At 42.5% G+C, this 21847-nt stretch overlaps 2 protein-coding genes and 1 pseudogene across 13 annotated transcripts in view; 1 reads left to right on the top strand and 2 right to left on the bottom strand.

Moving 5' to 3' along the window:
• Window positions 1–291: 291 nt before the first annotated feature.
• Window positions 292–14756, top strand: Ndufaf1 (NADH:ubiquinone oxidoreductase complex assembly factor 1). Of its 5 annotated transcripts, XM_006234738.5 has the most exons (6): window positions 628–676; window positions 1317–1367; window positions 5707–6349; window positions 8686–8871; window positions 9977–10051; window positions 10622–14756. In XM_006234738.5, the coding sequence occupies exons 3-6, from the start codon at window positions 5774–5776 to the stop codon at window positions 10769–10771; spliced, it is 987 nt and encodes a 328-aa protein (XP_006234800.1). In that variant the 5' UTR covers window positions 628–676; window positions 1317–1367; window positions 5707–5773; the 3' UTR covers window positions 10772–14756. The 5 variants fall into 5 exon arrangements, with proteins under 5 accessions (XP_006234799.1, XP_006234800.1, NP_001099970.1 ...); XM_006234737.4 differs by lacking the exon at window positions 1317–1367 and having other exon boundaries at window positions 292–676; NM_001106500.1 differs by lacking the exon at window positions 1317–1367 and having other exon boundaries at window positions 629–841; window positions 10622–10990.
• LOC108350444 (40S ribosomal protein S20 pseudogene) lies at window positions 11870–14439 on the bottom strand (annotated as a pseudogene).
• Nusap1 (nucleolar and spindle associated protein 1) overlaps window positions 11870–21847 on the bottom strand; it is a 35560-nt gene continuing 25582 nt past the window's right edge. For 5 of the 8 annotated variants that reach the window (XM_008762101.3, XM_008762102.3, XM_006234770.4 and 2 more), the window contains 2 exons: window positions 19632–19740; window positions 11870–18280 (listed from right to left, as the gene is read on the bottom strand). In XM_008762101.3, coding sequence (XP_008760323.1) covers window positions 18184–18280; window positions 19632–19740 — 206 coding nt within the window. In that variant the 3' untranslated portion in view covers window positions 11870–18183. The remainder of the gene's footprint in view (window positions 18281–19631; window positions 19741–21847) is intronic. The other 3 variants (NM_001399531.1, NM_001399533.1, NM_001107762.2) reach the window with 1 other exon arrangement.

The raw sequence follows: 21847 nt of genomic DNA, 5'->3' as shown, positions 1-21847 counted from the left end.
GATGGGAGCTGACTTGGGACACAGGTTGTGAACCCCAAGTTGGAAAACACTTTAATTGAAGTGTGCACAACGTATGCAACAGCTCTCCTGTGTGGATTATGTGGGGGGCACGATTGAGGAAAGCCTGGATTGGTTGCTATCTAGGTGTACAGTGGCTCTCCAGAAGCAGTTAAGTGGATTTCTGAAGTCACACAGCAGACAGTTCTCAAGGGACTACAGGGAAGACACACAAGTGGCCAGGCAAGTGAAGAGGAGTTAGTAGTGCGGAGATCCTGCTTGAAAAATAGGGGTTGGGGATTTAGCTCAGTGGTAGAGCGCTTGCCTAGGAAGCGCAAGGCCCTGGGTTCGGTCCCAAGCTCCGAAAAAAAGAAAAAGGAAAAAATAAAAGGATTGATATTTACATATGAGGGCGGATTACAAGAAGTAGAGCGAAGAGCTCGCTCACAAAGGACAGGAAATTTCAGAAAGCGAACCCGCTGGGGAACTTTGAATACCAAAAGCCTCAGGTTGTCCCATGCTTTAGGATACCTTTTGGTACTCTTGTACGACCTGAAACTCTATACACCTAGTTTGGTGCCGGACGGGAAAAATAGATGGACCTGCACCGGAAGCGTGGAGAACCGGGCGGAGAAAACAGAAGGACTGGCCGGAAGCCATATGTGGGGGGTCTGAGAAGGTAAGCTGACCCTTCTCCTAGATGGGAAACTCAGGGACAAGGAGGCGGGGAAGAGTCCTGGCAGGTGAGGGTTGAGGGGCCGTCACTCCTCGGGAGCGCCTAGCTTCCGGAGGCTGGGGACGTGGTTAACTCCGCCAGCCGAGAGGTGAACGCCTGGTCTTCAGAGTGACTTTTGTCTCTGGTTTGTGATCTCGAATAATTTAATTGTGGAGTCTCCTTTTCGTTAGTCTTTGTCATTGGAATAATACTAGAAGTTACCCGTCTCAGGATCAGGATTATTGTGAGAAATCAATAAAAACACACGGAGAATAGTTTCTGGCACATGGTAAGCCCTAGATTAACAGTCGTTTCTGTACATAGTAGTACAGTCATAGTACTAGGAGCGATGTGAACACCCTATTAAAAACTCACCGTTAGCTTCGGACCGATGTCACCTGGTTACTGAGTTTGAGTTTCTTGCAAGAAATTACTAAACAAAACACGAAGTTGTAGTATTGTTAGAAAAGTAATAAGATCTGAATGTCTCGAAAACAGGGTTAATAATGTTACTCATAACCCACCATTTTACCTTCTTACTACTTTAAGTCCTTTCCCCTATTAAAATTTTTTCTTTTTATAATTTTTCTTTTTCTTCGAAAAGGGGACACATGCTGACTACCTTGCCCTTGAACCTTCTACGTATCAGAAAATGGTAAATTCCTGATCCTTGTTTCTCTACTTCCCAAGAGCTGGGTTTTGTAAGTTGCACCCAAATCTTACCAGGACATTGATATTTAAAAGGTGTTCTCCATGAGCTGATGAGCCCTCACCTGGAAGGTAGAGGCAGGAGGATCAGGAGTTCAAGATCAACCTGGGTCACATGGGGCTCGTACCAAAAAGAAAAAGACTGACAGAATCTATTTGGCTGGGCATGGTAACAAATGTCTGTAATCCTAACACTTAGGTTGAGGAAGGATTAGATTCAAGACCTGTGTCTACTTTATTAGAAGCCCATTTTATCAAAATTGCCAGATGATTTAAAGGGACTATAAAGTTTAAGAAGCCCCTTGTTAGAGGGAATTATATAGGTGTGGTAAAAGCCATAAGATTCAGAACCCTCACACTTGTGACAGAGATAAAGTAATGTGGAGCTGCTTGTTCAAAAATATTAAATTTCCAGAATGCTGAGCATCATACTGGGACCTGGAGATACAGCATTGAATAGTCAACCATTAAGGTACTTACAGTCTGGGTTGGGGGACATTGACAAATGAAAAAGTCAGTAAACTGTAGCCAGCATTCGTTGGGAATAATTCATTCATAGGGACACTTCTAGGTGGAATTGGATAATCAAGAACAATTTTGCCCCCGTGGTGTAACATGGCTAAGCTAAATCTCAAGGGATCTGTTATTTGGGAAAAATCAGCAAAGAACATTCTTGGCCTAAGAGAAGCAATTAACTAAGGTGTGTAGTCCAAAAGGTGTTGGTTGGATCACAAGTATTCTGTCTGATGGAAACACACAATGAATTCATAGAGGTGAAGTTGGAGTGATGGCCAAGGAGACCTGGTCTAGAGTAGGAAGTAGATTTTATTGTGAATGTACATGGAGCTTCAGGAGGAATCTGTCTATCATCTGTTAACTGTTTGGTACTAGGGATTAAACCCAGGCTTCATGTATGGTCAGCATATACTCCACTGAGCTATCCCTGTAGGTACTCGAAGGGTTTTAATTGGTTAAAAGAATTGGTGTCTTTCTAGAGGCTGAGTGGGGAGTAAAAAAATGTGGCCCTGTGACAAGAGCAGTGATCTGAGAGAGAGGTGGGGGGGACCTCTGTGATGTGTGGATGAGAAAAGAGGGGCTTATCAGAAGCATGACAAGTTCTTTGTTTTAGTTAAAGTGGCCTGGGTGCTTCTTTTGGGTTGGCAAGGTGGGGTGGGGGTTCACTGTAGTTCAGTCTGACATACAGTCTATTGTTTAACCCAAGCTGGCCTGAAACTCATTGTGTAGCTCGTGCTAACCTTCACCTTAGGATGTTCCTGCCCAAGCTTTCCAAAACTATATGACAGGCATATTCTATCATACTTGGCCATGAGTAACACTTTGATATAGATTCAAGCAGCTAACAGGTGGACTAGATTGTTGAGGACTTAAAATTTATCATCATCATCATCATCATTATTATTATTATTATTATTATTATTATTATTATTATTATTATTAGGCGGTTGTCAGAGGGTAACTTTATGGAATCAGTTCTCTCCTTCACCTTCATATGGCTTCCAGGATCCAGCTTAGGTCTTCAAGTTTGAGTGCCAGCATTTCATCTGATAAGGCATCTTACCAGCCCCCTCCCTCACACCTTTTAGCCTTTTTTTTTTAATGTTCATTGATGTTTTGCTTGCATGTATGTCTGTGTAAGCATGTCAGAAGCTCTGGAGTGGCAGTTACAGATAGGTGAGAGCTGCCATGTGGGGGCTGGGAACTGAACCTGCATGGAAGAGCAGTCAGTGTTCTTAACTGCTGACCTTCCCACGCCCACTCCTTTCAAATGAGAGACTCTTGTTGTATGTGCTTGTTTTCACCATGTGCTGATATTGTAGTCTTTTGTTTAGAATTGTTCTCTGGTGCTATAGAGAAGTGGAATGAGAGAGCTGACCTCACACACTTGTCTTCTGTCCTCCACACATACAGCACAACACCCACATACTTGGCAAGTACTTACCCATAGGGTGACAGGCTCAAAGGTCATAGATCTTTGTTATTATATACCTTTTCGATGTATCTCTGGGGTTAGGATGGAAGAAAGACAAAGAAACTAGCATCAGATAATTTATTTCCGCCCAGGGTAGGTTGGAATAGGAGGGAGGATCTCCCTTTCTGGTGCACTCCTTAAGTGTTGGGATTACAGGCAGAGTTGATACTTGTCATTAGAACTGTGCGAGTAATATTGCTAGTGTCTAGTCGACTGAAGGCCAGGGGTTTAGTCCCAGTCTCAGTACTGGGTGACACTGTAACTTTAGGCAAGTCTCTTGGTTTGTTTCCTACAGAGAGGACATACCTCACTGGTTATTTACCTCACAGGATTCTTCGTTTGTTTGTTTGTTTCTGTCTTTCTTTCAGAGTAATTTTTTAAAAGAATTATTTTTTTATTTTATGTATATGAGTTCACTGTAGCTGTCTTCAGACACACCAGAAGAGGGCATCCCATTACAGGTGGTTGTGAGCCACCATGTGGTTGCTGGAAATTGAACTCAGGACCTCTGGAACAGTCAGTGCTCTTAACTGCCGAGCCATCTCTCCAGCCGGGATTCTTTCTTTTTAATTCAAAAATTACTTGTGTGTATGCATGATAGCTGTATGGACACATGTGGTGTGATGTCTGTGTGGGGAACAGAGGACAATTTTGTGACTTTAACGCTCTCCTTCCACTTTTAGGTAGGATCTGAGAATTGAACTCAGGTTGCCAGGCTTGCTCGCATGCATCTTTACCCACTGAGCCATCCTGTTAGCCATTGTTTCACATGGTTCTTATGTGGATTAAATGAGATAATAGATGTCAGAAACTCTGTAAATATTAACAGTGAAGTTTAAATGTGGTGGTATTATTTAGGTCTCCCATCTCTTCATTCTTTTTCTTTCTTACTTTTTTTGGTTCTTCAAAATGGGATCTTATATATCTGGGAGTGAACTTGAATTTGTTATGTAGCCAAGATGACTTCCTGATCTTACAGTGTCTGCTAAGGCTGAGGGTACAGTCTCTCAGCACAAGCCCTGCTTAGGTCTGCCTTGAAGGTGCTCAGATACTAACTAACTGCAGGGTGGGCCTGGGCCTGCACATTTGTTAGACATGAAGATCTTGGGGGAATTTCTTGAAGTGCAGTGAGTCAGAGAGCCACCTTGTGGTTGTCATTCCATCTGATCCTCAGAAGAAACTCGGCACCAACAGGGACCTAATTTCTGAGGAAAGAGAGTGCTCAAAAGACCAGCTGGTTTCTGGGAGAGCAAACTGCTTGTTTTGTTTCGTTTTGTTTTGAGACAGGGTTTCTCTGTGTAGTCCTGACTGTCCTGGAACTCACTCTGTAGACAAGGCTGGCCTTGAATTCGGAGATCTGCCTGCCTCTGCCTGCAGAGTGCTGGAATTAAAGGCATGTGCCACCACCGCTTGGCCGTGGGGGCAAAGTGCTTTACTGGGTTTAGTAGTCTGGACCTCACTACTTGAATACTCACGACCTAATGGGTAAACAACCAAGGGTCACTCTAGATCTTCTGACTCCGTAATGCTCACTTTAGCCCTCTTTTTGTAAATGAAGTACTAATGTCCAAAGTCACATGGCCCCGGCTCTACACTGAAGTACTTGAGTATTTTACTTCTTAGAACCTATTGTTTCTTTAAAAATCTATAAGAAAAAGAGTTAATTAAAAAAATTAAAACCTGGGGCTGGAGAGACGGCTCAGTGGTTAAGAGCACTGGCTGCTCTTCCAGAGGTCCTGAGTTCAATTCCCAGCAACCACATGGTGGCTCACAACCATCTGTAATGGGATCTGACGCCCCCTCCTGGTGTGCATGGAGACAACTACAGTGTACTCACATACATAAAATAAATAATTTTAAAAAACACAAGGGAGATCTGCTTTAAAGTTGACATAACCTCTTAAGGTACCTTGTGGCCTGCACTTGAATTGTTTAGGGGTCAGTCGTCAGCTCTGAAGCTAAGACTATGCTTTCATCGTGCTGGGAGTTTTGTATAGTGACATCTCATGTAGGCCAACTGGCTTTGAACTCACTATGCAGCTGAAGATGACTTTAACTTCTGATTGTCCTGTCTTTGTCTTCCAGGGCTAGGGTTGCAGGCATGTGTCACCAGACTTAGCTATATTAGTTCTGGTTTTTTTTTGTTTTGTTTTGTTTTTTTTACTCTTCTTCTAATAAATAACCACTGTTGAATAAATTGGGAAAAATATGTCATAATACATGGTCTCTGTTGAGTTTGAACTTCTAATGCACTTATTCATTGCTCTGCTGATAACTGGTGTTTCTTTTGTTATAGGTGTAATCGTGCTGATTACTGAAGCTTGTTTTCTCAGCCCAGGCACATTTTTTACTTTTTTCTTACAATGGCTTCTATTCACAAATTACTGATAGGTACTTATATTCATAGAAACTTCCTGAGGCCAAGGGCTGCAGTACCTCCGTTTGTGGGTAATCACTTCGTAGACTATTCTTCCAGTAGTCTTCAGAAACAAGTGGCTTCTGCTAACAAAGTCTCCCAGCAGGGAAAGACTGAAGAAGGCTTACAAGGACATGACCACAAAGAAGTTGCTTTGGATGTACCTTCTCCTGACAGGACACCTGAAGTTAGTTTTGATAAAGCAATTAGAGATGAAGCAATGGAACATTTTAGACGTTTGAAGGATGAAATTGTGGCTCATGTGAGAGGTCCAGATGGCCGCCCACTACATGAGGTCATAATGGAACAAGCCAGGGTTGTCTGGCAGTTTCGTGAAAAAGAAGATTTGGATAAGTGGATACTGACTTCTGATAAGACAATTGGAGGTAGAAGTGAAATATTCTTGAAAATGAGCAAGAACAACCGAAGTGCCCTCCTTTATGGAACTCTGAGCTCTGAGGCGCCTCAGGATGGGGAAAGTAACCAAAGTGGATACTGTGCGATGATCTCCAGGATTCCAAGGGTAGGCGAGGCCTGTTTTCTTATGACTTTGATTGTAGTATGAACTGTAACAGACACTTGATCTTCTGTAAGTGAACACATCTGTTTTGCTATATACAGGCATCTTGTCTTATATAGAGATAAGTAACTACTTGGCCTTAGTGTAAAAGGAGACAGTGGTTTCTTGTTTGAGGGCATTATTTTGGGATTGAGAAGTACAGTGCATCTGAGAATCCTGAGAAGATAGACTTTGAAAGGTATCTGGGGAGATTGTCATCTCCAGCTTGCACTAAAGGAGGGTCACCCTGTATGTAGCCTTTGTCTTTGGTTTTAAGTCAGGATCTCTCATGCAGCTCAGGCTGGCCTGGAGCTAACTGTAGCTGAGGATGACTTTGAACTTATGATACTCCCGCCTTGACTTAAATGCTGGAATTAAAGGGGTGTGCCACCATGTCTAGTACTTATATTCATATTTGACATTATGGACCTGAGTTTGGGTCTCCAGTACATATATAAGAATCTGGGTGTGGCACTATGTACGTACAAATAACAGACAGTTGCATATGTATGTCTAATGAATGTGTATACACATCTGTTATTTCCCTGTGTCTGTTATGCCAAATATGGATACACACTACTGTTCTCAACTCTAGTACCACGTGGTTCATTCTAGCCTTTCATCTCTCAACTGTAACTCCCTCTCTTATAGTGAGAACTCTTCAATCTTTTACCATCTGCTCTCCAACCCTAGGAATGTATAATGCAGGTTTGGAATTTTTGTAGTTGTGTTACTTAAATTACTTTTTTTTTTCTATTCTTTTTTTCGGAGCTGGGCACCGAACCCAGGGCCTTGCGCTTGCTAGGCAAGCGCTCTACCACTGAGCCAAATCCCCAACCCCTACTTAAATTAGTCTTGAACTCCTGGGCTTAAGTGCTCCTCCATTGCCTGCTGCCTTAGCAGATGGAATTGCAAGCACTCACCATCATGCTTCATGTTTATTCTGCACTGGTGATCAAACCCAGGGCCTTCAGCGTTCTGTGCAGGTATCAGCCATAGTCAGCCCCAGTTTCAGGATTCTTCACCCAAAACCCTGTCAGAAATGACATTAGAGTGGAGTGCCTATTCTGGGCCTGGTAATGCAGACCTGTAATCCCAGCAGTGTGGGAAAGCAGTAGTTTTGCCAAACCAAGGCCTGCCTAGGCTACTAAGTTCAGGCCCATCTATGCAAATAAGGGGAATCATCCCTCAGAATAAAAACCATGGGTGTAGTAATGAATTCTTGTACTCACTACATTTGGGAGGAGGCAGGAGGATTGGGAGTTCAAGGTTATTCTGAGTTATGTAGGGAGCTCTAGGATACACAAGATATCCTCAGAAAACTACAAAGCAAAAGGAAGACTAGAGACACAGCAGAGCTGTAAAGTGCTTGCTTGTTCAGAACCCTATGTCCAATCAGTACTCCATATTATGAAACAACAGAAAACAATGTTGTTTTACTACTTTTTCTCTTTTTTCTTACTTTTTCTTTCCTTCCTTTCATTTGCTCATTCTTTGGTTCAGTTTGATTCTTTTTGGTTTGTTTTTGTTTTTCAAGACAGGGTTTCTTTGTGCAGCCATGGCTGTCTGGGAACTTGATTTGTAGATTAGGCTGGTCTAGAACTCACAGAGATCCACCTGCCTCTGCCTCCCAAGTCCTAGGATTAAAGGTGTGTGTTCTTTTGTTACATAGTTTCTTTTGTTTTACTAAGGTTTCTGACTGGAATTACAGGTAGACGCAGCCACACCTAGGTTTGTATGTGGGTGCGGGGGATCTGAACTTGGGTCCATATGCTTTTGCAAGAAGCACTGATCATCTTTTCAGCCTCATGATTTACAGAACTTGAGCTTGGCTTTTGATGAGGCAATACATTTGTCATAAAATAAACCACCCAGAAGCCTTTGTTCCTTAACCAGGGAGGGAGTACATTTATTTCCATTCAGTAAACACAAATGAATGGCTGCTCTACAGAAACACTCTTCTAGGTTAATCCTGCCTCGAACATTACCTTAGAAACAGAAGTCAGTATGTTTGTACTAGAATAATGATGAGCAGGTTTATTTTGCAAAATATACATAGGATGCCATATTGGGTCAGCAAGATGGCTCAGTGGGTAAGGTATTTGCTGCTAAACCGATAGAAGATGATAGTTCAGTCTCTGGAACCCACATGGAAAAAGGAACGACTGACTAACAAAAATTGTCCTCTGGCACCCGTGTATGCTCCTCCCCCCACATTAAACAACCCTGCTGACTTGGTGATGGCTCACTTTTTCTCACAGAGCAGAATGAACTAAACAGCTTGCTTTGCTGTTCCTCAGGGTGCTTTTGAGAGGAAGCTGTCTTATGATTGGTCCCAGTTCAATACTCTGTATCTCCGAGTCCGTGGGGATGGCCGGCCTTGGATGGTGAATATTAAGCAAGACACGGAGTTTATCCAGAGGAAAAATCAGATGTACAGTTACTTCATGTTCACCCGTGGGGGACCCTACTGGCAGGAAGTCAAGGTAAAATTTCAGTTCTTCACTGTTAGGGAAATGGGATCTATTGATATTATGGTTACATTGTGGTTTTCTTTTTCATAATAATAATTCTTATATAAAATAGAGGCTGATTGAGTAGAAGTAAGAGCACCTTGGGGGAAAATTTAAAAGACAAATGACTTCATTTTTTTTTAAATTTATTCATTTATTATAAATAAGTACATTGTAGCTGTCTTCAGACACACCAGAAGAGGGCATTAGATCTCTTTATAGATGGTTGTGAGCCACCATGTGGTTGCTGGGAATTGAACTTAGGACCTCTGGAAGAGCAGTCGGTGCTCTTAACTGCTGAGCCATCTCTCCAGCCCCAAATGACTTCATTTTTTCATTAATAAAGATAAGCCAGGCATGATAGCACATGCTTTTAATCCCAGCTCTCTGGAGGCAAAGGCAGGCATCGCTCTCTGAGTGTGAGGCCAGCCTGGCCTACATAGCAAATTCTAAGACAGTCAGGGCTGATTTAAAAATCTAAATTACGTATGTATGTATGTATCCTAGTTTGGATTACTTTTGCTGTGGTGAAACACCATGACCAAAAGCAAGTTGTGGGGAAAAGTTGTATTCCACTCACAATTCCTTACAACATTCATCATCAAAAGCAGTGAGGACAGGAACTCAAGCAGGGCAGGAACCTGGAGGCAGGAGCTGGTGCAGAGGCCATAGGGGGCAGTGCTTACTGGCATGTGTCTGATGACTTGCTCAGCCTGCTTACTGTCTTTGGTCTAAGGTAAAGTAGTATAGTGCTTCCAGGTTTACAGCATTGTAAGAACAGAACACCTCAGAGAACTGTGGTTTAATCCAAAGAGCTAGCCATTCTTACACATGAAAGTTTTACTTACTAGTTTTCCTACTTATTGTAATGTGGTCTTGTTATGTTATTCATGCTAGTCTTGAACAGTGAATTTAGGCAGTCCTCTGCCTTAGTCTCCAGAGTTAGCCGGGACTATAGCTTTTAGCATATGTAAAATACTTAGATATGGAAATTAAATATTCTTTTATCATTGTGGCTCCAACAAATGCTGCAAATGTTCATTTTCTAGCTCTGAAATAACTAGTCTTTCTTTTTCAGATTCCTTTCTCCAAATTTTTCTTTTCAAATCAAGGAAGGATACGAGATGTACAGGGCCCACTGATACTGGACAAGGTACGGTTTCCACTCAGAATGAGGCCTTCCTTAGTGTACGACAGTTGTAGTGAGGTCCAGCTCAGTCTGTTTTGCAGGAATGGCAGATAACAGATTAAAATTCCTGCCCAGGCTCCTCTATTAGGACAGAAGTGGACTTGGACCTCTGTCCTGGGGATGTTTTCAGTATGCTTCCTTTTATTTTAGCTTTGCATAAGAGCTCAGAAGAACTTCCAGGAGACTTCACTGAGAGGCCAAGCTGTGTCGTTCTTAAGTGGACTACTTAAAGGAGACAGGGAAGAGGGTGGGGGGAAGTAATCACCCAGTTGTGCTGGGCACCCCTCTAAATCCCAGCACTTGAGGGGTGAAGGAAGAGGAACAGGAGTTGAAGGCCAGCTGTGGCTATATACCAAGTTCAGGGCCCTGTCTAGAAGAAAGGAAAAGAAGAAAGCAGTCTTGTTATAGTTCATTATAGCAAATGACAAGTATGCCATGCTAAGGGCTGGTGCTGGGAGGCCCTACTAGTGATTCAGGAAGAACAGTGTGCATAGTGTATGAGGTTCTAATCCATCTCTTTTATTTTATCTTTAGATCTCTTCTATAGGATTCACTCTGTCTGATAAGGTGGATGGACCATTCTTTCTGGAAATAGATTTCATTGGTGTGTTTACTGATCCAGCCCATACAGAAGAATTTGCTTATGAGAATTCTCCAGATCTTAACCCAAGACTTTTCAAATAGAGAACTGGGGACAGATTTGAGTAAAACTAGAGTGAGTAGTGGTGATAAATAAAACACGCAAAACCTTTCTGTCTGCCCTGCCCCACTCAGTACTTACTTAAGACAGGAAGTACAGCATGGCCTCTCAGTGGAGTCTCCTGGAAGTTCTTCTGAGCTCTTACGTAAAGCTAAAATAAAAGGAAGCATACTGAAAACAGAAATAAGACCTTTGTCTACCACCTCCCCTCAGCTTTTCTGCTGTGCTGGAAACTGAAATTGAATGCAGAGCCTCGTGTGCAAGACAGACATGAGCTATACTCCTGTCCGCAAATAAGCATTTGTTTAATGTAGTAATGAGTGTGGTTATATATTCCTTATCATTAGGTGCTGTTGCTAAGAGAGCAGGTATTTGGGACCCAGCTTGAAACCAGGGCTTTAGCTAATAGAAACACAATGTAAGGAACACATTAGCTGGGAAAATTCCTATAGGAGATTGTCCTGTGTAAGGAGACAGTTTTCTTTTTTTTTTTTTTTTCCTTCGGAGCTGGGGACCGAACCCAGGGCCTTGCGCTTGCTAAGCGCTCTACCACTGAGCCAAATCCCCAACCCCCAGGAGACAGTTTTCAAATAAGGAAATGGTGCAACTGTGGTTGGTCTTCTACCACACTGTCCTTTTGTTTTCTAATTGACCTTTGAAGAAAAGAGTCTGCTAAACAATGTGAAGATAAAAGTCAGTGGGAAATTGCTTGCCTTCCAAAGACATGAGATTAGTAGTTCTTACTTTCAGGGGCTTGCATAACTATTGCTGATAGGAGAGACAGACAGACTATGGTTGCTAAAGAACACCATTCATTTAAAAATGTCACAGAGGGAGCTATAGAGCTAGCTCAGCACGTAAGAATACTGACTGCTCTGGGACAGTACCCAGGTTCTCTTCCCCACACCCATATGGCAGCCCAGCATTTTGGGTTGATTTCCAGGGGTTCTGAAGCCCTCTTTTGGCCTCCAATGGTACCAGTCTCACATGTGGTGCATAGACATACATCCATATATTAAGTGAAAAAAACTTAAAGGCTTGGGCTGGAGAGATGGCTCAATGGTTAAGAGCACTGACTGCTCTTCTTTTTTTTTTTTTTGGTTCTTTTTTTCGGAGCTGGGGACCGAACCCAGGGCCTTGCGCTTCCTAGGTAAGCGCTCTACCACTGAGCTAAATCCTCAGCCCCATGACTGCTCTTCTAGATAGAGGTCCTGAGTTCAATTCCCAGCCACCAAATGGTGGCTCATAACCAAATGTGATGGAATCTGATGCCCTCTTCTGGTGTGTCTGAAGACAGCTTCAGTGTACTCATATACATAAAATAAATAAATCTTTAAAAAAAATGTACAGGCTTATTTTAATTTCATGTGTGTTTGTGTTTGCCTGCCTGTATTGTCTGTACACCACGTGTATACAGTTGCCCATGAAAGCAAGAAGAGGGTGTTGGATTCTGTGGAACCAGAGGTACAGACCGTTGTGAGCCAGAGCACCCTAGTGCCAAGGACCAGCCTTGGCTTGGAGAGCAACCTCAGCAAGGGGTGTTTAGGAACAGCAAAACTATCAACTCGAAATCAATCCTACGGTACAAGCTGACAGCCTTCTGTTCTGCTCCACAGTTCTCCAGAGAGCTCAAGACAGCTCAGCTCTTGTAGACCAAAGCCCAATCTTTTACTTAGCAATTCAATCATCCTCTTATGGACTCTGTGGGCACCTGTATTCACACATACACACACTCACACATAAATATTAAACTTTGTTTTTCCAGACAGGGTTTGTCTCTGCCTCCTGAATGCTGGGAATAAAGGCATGCACCACCACTTAAACATTACTTTAATAAAGGTAGGGGTGGCGGTTTTAAACTAGGCCTGGAGGTAGGTCTACAATCCTAGATGCTTGTGGGAGTGAGGCAGATGGTTAACACATTCAAGGTCAGCCTGAGCTATAGAATGGATTCAAGGCCAGCCTGAGCCTCCTAATGAGACTATGTCCAAATGAAGGGTGTAGTTTCAGTGGTACAGAGCTTGTTGAGTGAGAACAGCTCTGGGCCTGTTTTCCAAAGGTGCAAAATCACCTTTGGAAAGAGTATTTGCACCATGAATTACATGATCAGTGAAAATAATGCTCCAGTTTTCTCATACGCTCACCAATACGTGTTTTGTGTATGTGAATGTGGTATAGGTATCCATATGTCAAGACATGCATGTAGAGCTCAGATGTTTTGGTTTTTTGGTTTTTCCAGACAGGGTTTCTGTGTAGACCAGGCTGCCCTCAAACTCGGAGGTCTGCCTGCCTCTGCTTCCTAAGTGCTGGAATGAAAGGTTTACATCACTACTGCCTGGACACAACTTCAGAGGTTCAGCTTCAACTTTCACATTGTTTGAGGAAGGTCTTAGTTTGAAACTTTGTATGCCAGGCTAGGGAGCTGGCAAACTGCTAGGGAGTGTCTTCTCCGCCTTCCCTGTTGTGTAGCTACAATTATAGGTGTGTGCTACAGAGTATTCAAGGCAGAAACATGGCCCACTGAGCCATCTTTGTTCTGTTGTTACTTTGATACAGGGTCTTACTGTGTATCCCAGGCTGCCTTTGAACTTGCAGCAATCCTCTTGATTCTTCAGTGTGCTCTCAAGTACTGGGATTGCTATAGAATATTTTGTCCATGACTTCCTACCATTTTCGTGGCTGGCTTTGAATTTGTGATCTTTTTGGAGCCTCGTGAGTGCTGGGATTATAGAACTGTGCCAACAAATCCATCTTAAAAAATTTTTTTTCTAAACAAGTCAATTTATTTAAACAGTTGACTTAGGCATCTGCAATGGTGACTTCAACCTTCACTCCTGGGTCAATACTGATGGAAATAATCTGTTTAACAATCTCAGAAGGACTGTGTAAATCAATGAGTCGCTTGTGAATTATCATCTAGAAACGATCCCAGGTCTTGGAACCTTCACCACAAGGTGTTTTTCTGGTAGTGATTCTCAGTGTCTTGGTAGGCATGCACACCGGTCTTTTCACTTTCAGATTCTTCTCCTTTGTGCCTCTGCTCAAACCTTCTCCAGCGACTTCACATATCGACTGGTGAGCGTGATTGAATTTGGTGAATCGCCACTTCCGGCTCCACAGGTGTCTTTCCGGTACCTTTAAATGCCACAGCTGAGGCTTCCTGATCGACTTGTTCCTCAGCAGGAGCCAACAGCAGTGAGTCAGGACAGAGGAGACTGGACAAAGCTCGGCAGCACGCACCACCAGGTCTCAAAAAGCCATCTTAAAATTCTTAAAAATAATTTTTAGGCCTGCCTTGTGACCCCAAGACCAGCCATGTTATATAGCAATCTACTGTCTAAACAAAAAATGAAACTTTATTAAACTTCTTTTGTTTAGGGGCACATGTGAAAGTGAGTGGACAGATGTGAGTCATCGGTAGGTTTAGCAGCAAATACCTTAATCCACTGGCTGAAAGTTTATTTACAGTTAGCTTCTTCGATATCATATCTAAGAAGTCTTCTTCAATTCACCCACGATCACTCTTACATTTTTATATAAATAGTTCTATTGTAAGAAGGAACCAAACTGAACCCATTTTGAATAAAACTTCTATTTTGAATAGGGGTCAAATAAAATTTAAGTTACCAAAACCTTCTGGGGTAACTGACATCCTGGTTGGCAAGTTGAGACATGAATGTTAGGCAAGTCGAATAACCCAACCAATGAGAACAGGGTTAAGTGTACCACAAAGACATGCCCCTAAGGAAGTCGCCTTTCCCTAAACTCTGGTTGATGGGGTAACTTGGCACAGATGTTAATAGTTTTGAAGTTCAAAGACTCTGTTATATTGAGTATAATAAATTTTTCTCATCTGCGTAAATACTAAGATGAACATTAGAAGATGCGGTCAGTTGCTACGTTTGTGCTGCTGTCCCTGACTAGTCTGTTTTTGCTGCCTAATCCAAATAAATATCTTGTTTTGCTGGACTCTTGTGCCTGCTGGGTTGTTTTGATTTCAGACCCTAACGATACAAAGATTTATTCTTCCCAGACTGTGGTAGCAGCTCTTAATCCCAGCACTCGAGAGGCAAAAGCAGTTGGATCTGAGTTTAAGGCCATCCTGCTCTTATAGAGGCAAGTTCCAGTACAGCCAGGGTTACATAGAGAAGCTCTGTCTTGTAAGGAAGATGTATGGGACTGGAGAGACGGCTCAGTGGTTAAGAGGACTGACTGCTCTTCCAGAGGTCCTGAGTTCAGTTCCCAGCACCCACATGGTGTGGCTCGCAGCTATTAGTAATGGCTAATGCCCTCTTCTGGCATGCCAGGGTGCATGTAGATAGAGCACATACAAAATACATAAAGCTTAAAAACAGAAAGTAGTCCAGGAACCTTCATTAGTGCCAGATAGCCAAAAACAGACTATAATGTTATTGTTACGCTTATCTTTGTAACAGAACTACAACTCTGATTGCTGTACCTTGTAAAGTTGAGTGTTCTACCTTTGTATTTCTTAAGATTTCGATTATTTGTATTTCCATATGAATTTTATTTCAGCACAGAAAAGAGAAAGAAAAAAATGGATTGATAAAAATTGTATTCAAGCTAGGCAGTGGTGGGGCATGGCTTTAGCTCAGAGTGAGTTCTGTGAGTTTGAGGACAGCCTGGATTACAGAGTTCCAGGAGAGCCAGGGATACACAGGAAAATTGTCTTTAAAAAAAAAAAGTACTCAGTTTATAGATCAATTTTGAATGTCTTCATTTTAACCTGTTATAGAGACATGAAAATGTTAAGTTAGATCTCTAGTTTCAGCAACATTTTATAGTTTTTCAGTGTAGATGTCTTCAACTACAGTTTGAGTATGAAGCATCTCTCGAAGGCCCATGTGCTAAAGGTTTGATTATTGCCTAAGGTGCTATTGGGGTGTAATAAATTCTTTAGGAATTAAAGCAGTTTTTGTAGTTTTGAGACAGGGCCACATTAGATAGCTCTGGCTGGCATGGAACTCACAACAATCCTGCCTCTTAGTTCCAAGTACTGAGGAGGCACTTGCTACTAAAGTGTGAGCCCCTGTGTCTGTGTGATGAAAATGGCTCCCGTAGGCTCATGTATTTGAATCCTTGGATGATTGGATGGTGGAACTGGGAAAAATTGGGAGGTAAGGCTTTAGTGAGGTGGTTTTGGCACTGTCAGTGGGCTTTGAGGTTTGGAAAAGCCCAGGTTATTCATTGCTTTCTCTGCCTATTTGTCGATAAGGATTTAAGTAAGCTCTCAACTATGGCACCAACAACATGCCACCATGTGTGCCAGCCTGCTCCCATGTGCCCTGCCACAGCAGTCATGGACTCTAACCCCCAGAACCATGAGCCCCAAATTAAACACTTTCTTTTGTAAGGAGCCTTGGTCATAGTGTTTTGTCTCCCGCCAAAACCCTATTTAATGCTTTTTTTTTTTTTTTTTTTGGTTCTTTTTTTTGGAGCTGGGGACCGAACCCAGGGCCTTGCGCTTCCTAGGTAAGCACTCTAACCACTGAGCTAAATCCCCAGCCCCACTTTTTTTTTTTAAGATTTAATTTTTAAAACTATGTGTATATGTGGGCATATGCACATGAGTACTGGGTGCCCACGAAGACCACAAGAGGATGAGTGTGGGAATCCCTTTAGCTGGAGTTACAGGCAGTTGTGAGATGCCTGACTTGGGTCCTAAAAATTGAAGAGTCTTCTGCAGGAGTATATACCTGCTGGTGACATGGCAGTGCACACCTCAAAGAGAATTCCAGGACAACCAGGGCTACAGAGAAACTCTGTCTCAAAAAAAAAAAAAGAAAAAAAAAAAAAGAAAAAAAAAAAAAGAAAAAAAAAAAAAAGGTAGTACAGGCCCTAACCACTGGGCCATCATCCAGTCTTCATTTTTTTTTTTTGCTTTTTTTTTTTTTTTTTTTTTTTTTTTTCTGAGAATCAAGCCCAGGTCCTTGTGCATGCTAGGTAAGAGCCCTACAACCAAGCCAAACCACCCAGTCCTATGTTTGTTTTTGAAAAGCAGGGTCTCATGTGACTGGGGCAGAAAATGAGCTTCTGGTCCTCCTGCCTCTCCCTCTTGAGCACTGAACTATAGGCTTATGTTACCACATTCAGCTCAGCTTTACTGATTTATAGGGTATGTAAATAGAAGTGGTGACTATCAACCTTGTTATCTTACTATTTCTGGTAGTAAGTTGCAAGGCTTAAGATTCAAAATGAGGCAACAAAGGGAGAAAAAAATTTTTTTAAGTACACTGTAGCTGTCTTCAGACTCGCCAGAAGAGGGCATCAGATCTCATTACAGATGGCTGTGAGCCACCATGTGGTTGCTGGGATTTGAACTCAGGACCTTTGGAAGAGCAGTCAGTGCTCTTAACCACTGAGCCATCTCTCCAGCCCCCCAAAGAACACTTTATAGCCAGGTACGATATACATCTAACTCTGCACTTACCTGAGAGGTAGAAGCAGGGGGATCAAGGGTTTAAGGTCATCTTCAGATACAAAATGAGTTTGAGGCCAGTTTGAATACATGCGCCCCTGTCTCAGTAGTGGGAGAGAAGTGGGTGGAGGAGGTGTGAGATGGCCATCCAGATTCTAGGCAACTCATGTTTAAAACAAGGAACCTATCACAGTGAAAATTTTTATTTATGAACATTGTAATCATTACACACAACTCAGAGTCTCTACAGGGCCGAGCAAGGTCAGAAGGTCAGCTCCCTCTCCTACTGTGAGGTCTAAGTCTGCCAAGGAGGTTTTCTTACGGCAGCCATTCTCGGTTTTGTTTTTGGTGGGACCAGGAGTCAAATTCAGGGGCAGGTGTGTGATAGCTGAGTGCTGTACAACTGAGGCACACCCTTTGCCCTGTGGCTTCTATTTAAGAGAGCGTAGAGGTTTTCTAGTTTAGGATTATAATGAGTGACAGTTGGCAAATACCTGAAATGTCAGAACAAGGCTCTTATAAGCTAAAACTTTTTACCTATCAAAATAAAATATAATTTCAATAAGACTAATAGATTTTCCAGGCTACTGAACAAAAATGTGGCCTCCCAGCCTCCCTCTCCTGGGAGCGTCATCTTACTCTCTCACACTGAGCTTCTGCCTCAGCTTGCCGCTCAGGGGACTCTTGTGCAGAAAAGGATGCAGGTCATCGCCATCGGGACTAGCAGGGCCTTGACATGAAAAGCTCTTAAGATCACAAGGACAGGTCTTTAAAAGTTGGAGTTGTACAGGACATTAAGTGAAAGTCACTTCAGTTATGGACTTTAAGGTGATAATGTATTCTCAGATATAGCACAGAGGAGGCACTATACAAGTTATGACAGAAAAGAGCTTTTGATTGAAGTAGAGAAAGTATAAAAACATACAAAGGAGAATGAGGAGGAAAGGGACAGCAGGGTCACTGGGCTTTAGTCACACCCAAGTTTCTTCGAGCTTCCAAAAGCTTTTCTTTTCTCTCCTTCCGTTCTTGCACATGTCTCTTCCGTTGTTCTTCCCTAAGAGGGACAGACATGTTCCGTGTTAGGCTCAACCTAGATGCTCTGACAGACACTGTAGACAATGTTTTGCTGACCTGACATCTAGTTAAATGGCACCTAAAGGGCACCGGACTCTTAAGGGTTCCAATTTGTCAGCATTGTCTGCAAAGGCTCCAGTCAGTTAACTCAGCATTCTGAAGTCACACAGGGAACAAGAATCAGGGGACACCTGGGTGACTGAATTCAGCACTGGTACTTTAAAAAAATTGGTTTTGAATGAGAAGTCTCACTCTTAGAAGTAGGACATATTATCACAAAGGGAGAAAAGGGAAATGGATATAGGCAAGAGGCAGATGCTAGGAAGCCTGTATCAGGGAGTCCCAGGCCGCAAACCTAGACTCCTCTAAGGTCTATGCTTAGCTTGGGCCTGTGTTGGGGGCTTCACTCCTTATAATGCCTAGAGTTTGCTTTGGGTGAAGAATTTATACTTGGCCATCCATGAGCACAGGTTGTCTGCTGTTGGGAAGGCAGGTCCCAAAAGAACACGCTTCAATTACCTAGGGAGCCTGGGTAAGCAGTAGTTGGGGTGCATTGTAAACCCACTTTGGAATCTATTTTGCTAGAGATGAAAATACTTAACAAAATGTATGTTTTTAGATAGACTGTCGTGGCTGGGTGATGGTGTACGCCTTAAATCCCACACTCAGGAGTAAGAGGAAAGAGGATCTATGAATTTGAGGCTAGCCTGCTCTACAGAATTCCAGACAGCCAGGGATATAAACCTTGTCTCAAGAAAACAAAACCAAAAACACAACAAAAAGCTATCTATCCTGTATCCCAGGGCCCCTGTTTGCTTTGAAAGAAAGGTCTAAAAGTGACTAACTCGAAAGGGGACTCATCTACTGTGGCTAGAATAAGGTTTGTCCAAGCTTGGTCCCCACTCTAACAGTATTGAGAGGTGGTGGAATCTTTAGGAGGTGGGGCCTAGAGGGGAATAAAATTAGGTTAAGGGCACCACTCTTGGGAGAGATTAATGCCAAGTCCCAGGAATGAATTAGGTGTTCCGGGAGGAGGCTGTTGGGAAGACAGCACGACACTGTCTACTGTTGCCTAGTCTTCACAGTCTCCTTCACTCTCCAGTGCACCCATGTTACCCTCCATCTTGTGACACAGCAGAAGGCTCTACCAGCACCTGAGGCTTCCAGAACTGTAGGTCAAAGTAAACTCTGTTCGTTCTCTGTAACATTTGGTTATCACAACACAAAATGGAATGGAGCACTCTGCTTCTAAGACAGCTTTCAAATTCCATCCCCCAAGCTTTGGTACCTTGGAAGTTAGTACCTGCACTGTGAGGTAGCCATGTGCTCACCTGGTCTGGAGAGGAGGTTGTTTGTAAGTTTTCCTGTGCAGGGTAACTCTGCTCACACATTCATTCAGAGAATTATTCTCTTTAGCTTGGCCCCAAGGTTTCAGCTTTCCTAGGTTAGAAACAGGGGTGTTAACAATCTTTCATTCACAGCTCCATTGTCTCCATCTTTGAGCCTATCTGCCTATCAACATTTTTACCATTTTGTAGATATTTACATGTATTTTCTGCAGTGAATCTTGATTTCACATTTCAAATGTATACCATATTTTCCTCTAAAAAATGTGTTTTAATAATAATAAAACCCCTGTATTGTTTCTGTGTTTATATAAGGAGACCGGACAACATCTGGATTCCCTGGGAGAGTGCACTTACACACACACACAGACGGTACACATAATTTAAAAAAAAATTATTTTTTCTTTTCTATTTTTCGGAGCTGGGGATCGAACCCAGGGCCTTGCGCTTGCTAGGCAAGTGCACTGAGTTAAATCCCCAACCCCTAAAAAAATTTTAATTAAAAAATTTGATAATTTTAAACTAATTGAACAACAGTCCCAATAAAGCAATAACAACAAAATAATTTATCTTACAATTATGTAAATATTATATTAAATATCAAAATAGTATTCCTTTTAAAAGACAAATTTAATATTTTAATGTTCTTAATATTTTAAAGGTTTTCTTTTTTTTTTGAGACATGATTTCTCTGTGTAGCCCTGGGTGTCCTAGAGCTCAATCTATGTAGAGCAGGCTGGCCTTAAGTTTACAGAGTTGCTCTGCCTCTGCCTCCCAAGTGCTGGGATTACAGGTATTTGCCACCACTGCCCAGCCTCAAAGAAGTTTTAGTCGTTTGTATATGTGTGTGTCTGAGTGTAGCCACTTGTGTGTGTTACTGAAGGCCAGAGCTGTGAGATCCCCACAAACTGTAGTTGTAGATAGTTGTGAGCTACCTGATATGGGTGCTGGGAATAGAACTTGGGTTCTTTGGAAGAGTAAAACATATTCTTAACCACTGAGCCATCGCTCCAAGGGTTTTTGTTGTTGTTGTTTTAATTTATGTGTACCTGCCGAGTCTTATGTGTACCACGTGCATGCAGCTACCCACAGAAGCCAAAAAAGGCTGTTGACTTCCCTGCAAGTGGAGGTGTAGGCCACTCTGAACTCCCTGGTATGGGTGCTTGGAACTTGTGTTCCCTGCAAGAGTATTAAGTGCTAAGAAGTGCGAGCCATTTCTTTAACATCCTCAAGACTCAGTGAGACAGTTAGAATTAGGTAAGAGATGATGGCTTCCGTAGTGCATTTTATAGCTGGGCATGGTGCCTCATACTACTAATTCCACATCTTGGGAAGCTGAAGGAAAAGAATAGCTATGAGTTCAAGGGCATGCTGGGATAAAAAGAGTTTCAGACTAGCCTGGCAATACAGTGAGTGAGACGCAGTCTGAAAAAAACACTCTGCTCTCAGCCAATACAATACAGTGTGCTGGCTGGCCTCATGCTCCTGCTGCAGCATTCTTCTTGCCATGTTGAACTGAGTTTACCCATAACTACTGTGATACCATGATGGGCCATCCTCACGCTTTTGCCACATTACCTCGGCCACCAAAATGAACTATACCCATCGCTAAATTCGAGGCACAATAAACCCCAACTCTTAATACAAAACACCACAATAAAGATCAAACAACAAAAATCCCATACATAGGGGCTGGGGATTTAGCTCAGTGGTAGAGCGCTTACCTAGGAAGCGCAAGGCCCTGGGTTCGGTCCCCACTCCGAAAAAAAGAACCAAAAAAAAAAAAAAAAAAAAAAATCCCATACATAAAATAAAGTGAGTGTGATATATAAAACTGCTAAGAGTAGAACTAAAATGTTCTAAAAAAATAAAATAAAATAAAGATCCCATCACTCTGAAGTTCACAGTCAGTCTTGGCTTTGAGCAAATCTGAGGACAACTAGAAGATCTGTCTCAAAACAAAGGAAGGAGCAGAGACTCAGATACTTATACACTCTGGGTTTTTTTTGTTGTTGTTGTTGTTTTTGTTTTTTTTTTTTTCTTTTTTTCGGAGCTGGGGACCGAACCCAGGGCCTTGCCAGGGCCTTGCCAGGGCCTTGCGCTTGCTAGGCAAGCGCTCTACCACTGAGCTAAATCCCCAACCCCTCACTCTGTTCTTGATAGCCAAGCATGAAAAGCTCACACAGGCTATTTTAAGCTGA

Source organism: Rattus norvegicus, chromosome 3, assembly GCF_036323735.1.
Source record: "Rattus norvegicus strain BN/NHsdMcwi chromosome 3, GRCr8, whole genome shotgun sequence".
NCBI classification, from domain to species: domain Eukaryota; kingdom Metazoa; phylum Chordata; class Mammalia; order Rodentia; family Muridae; genus Rattus; species Rattus norvegicus.
Note: the sequence above shows the minus strand (reverse complement) of the source record. Positions and strands in the feature narration are given on the sequence as shown.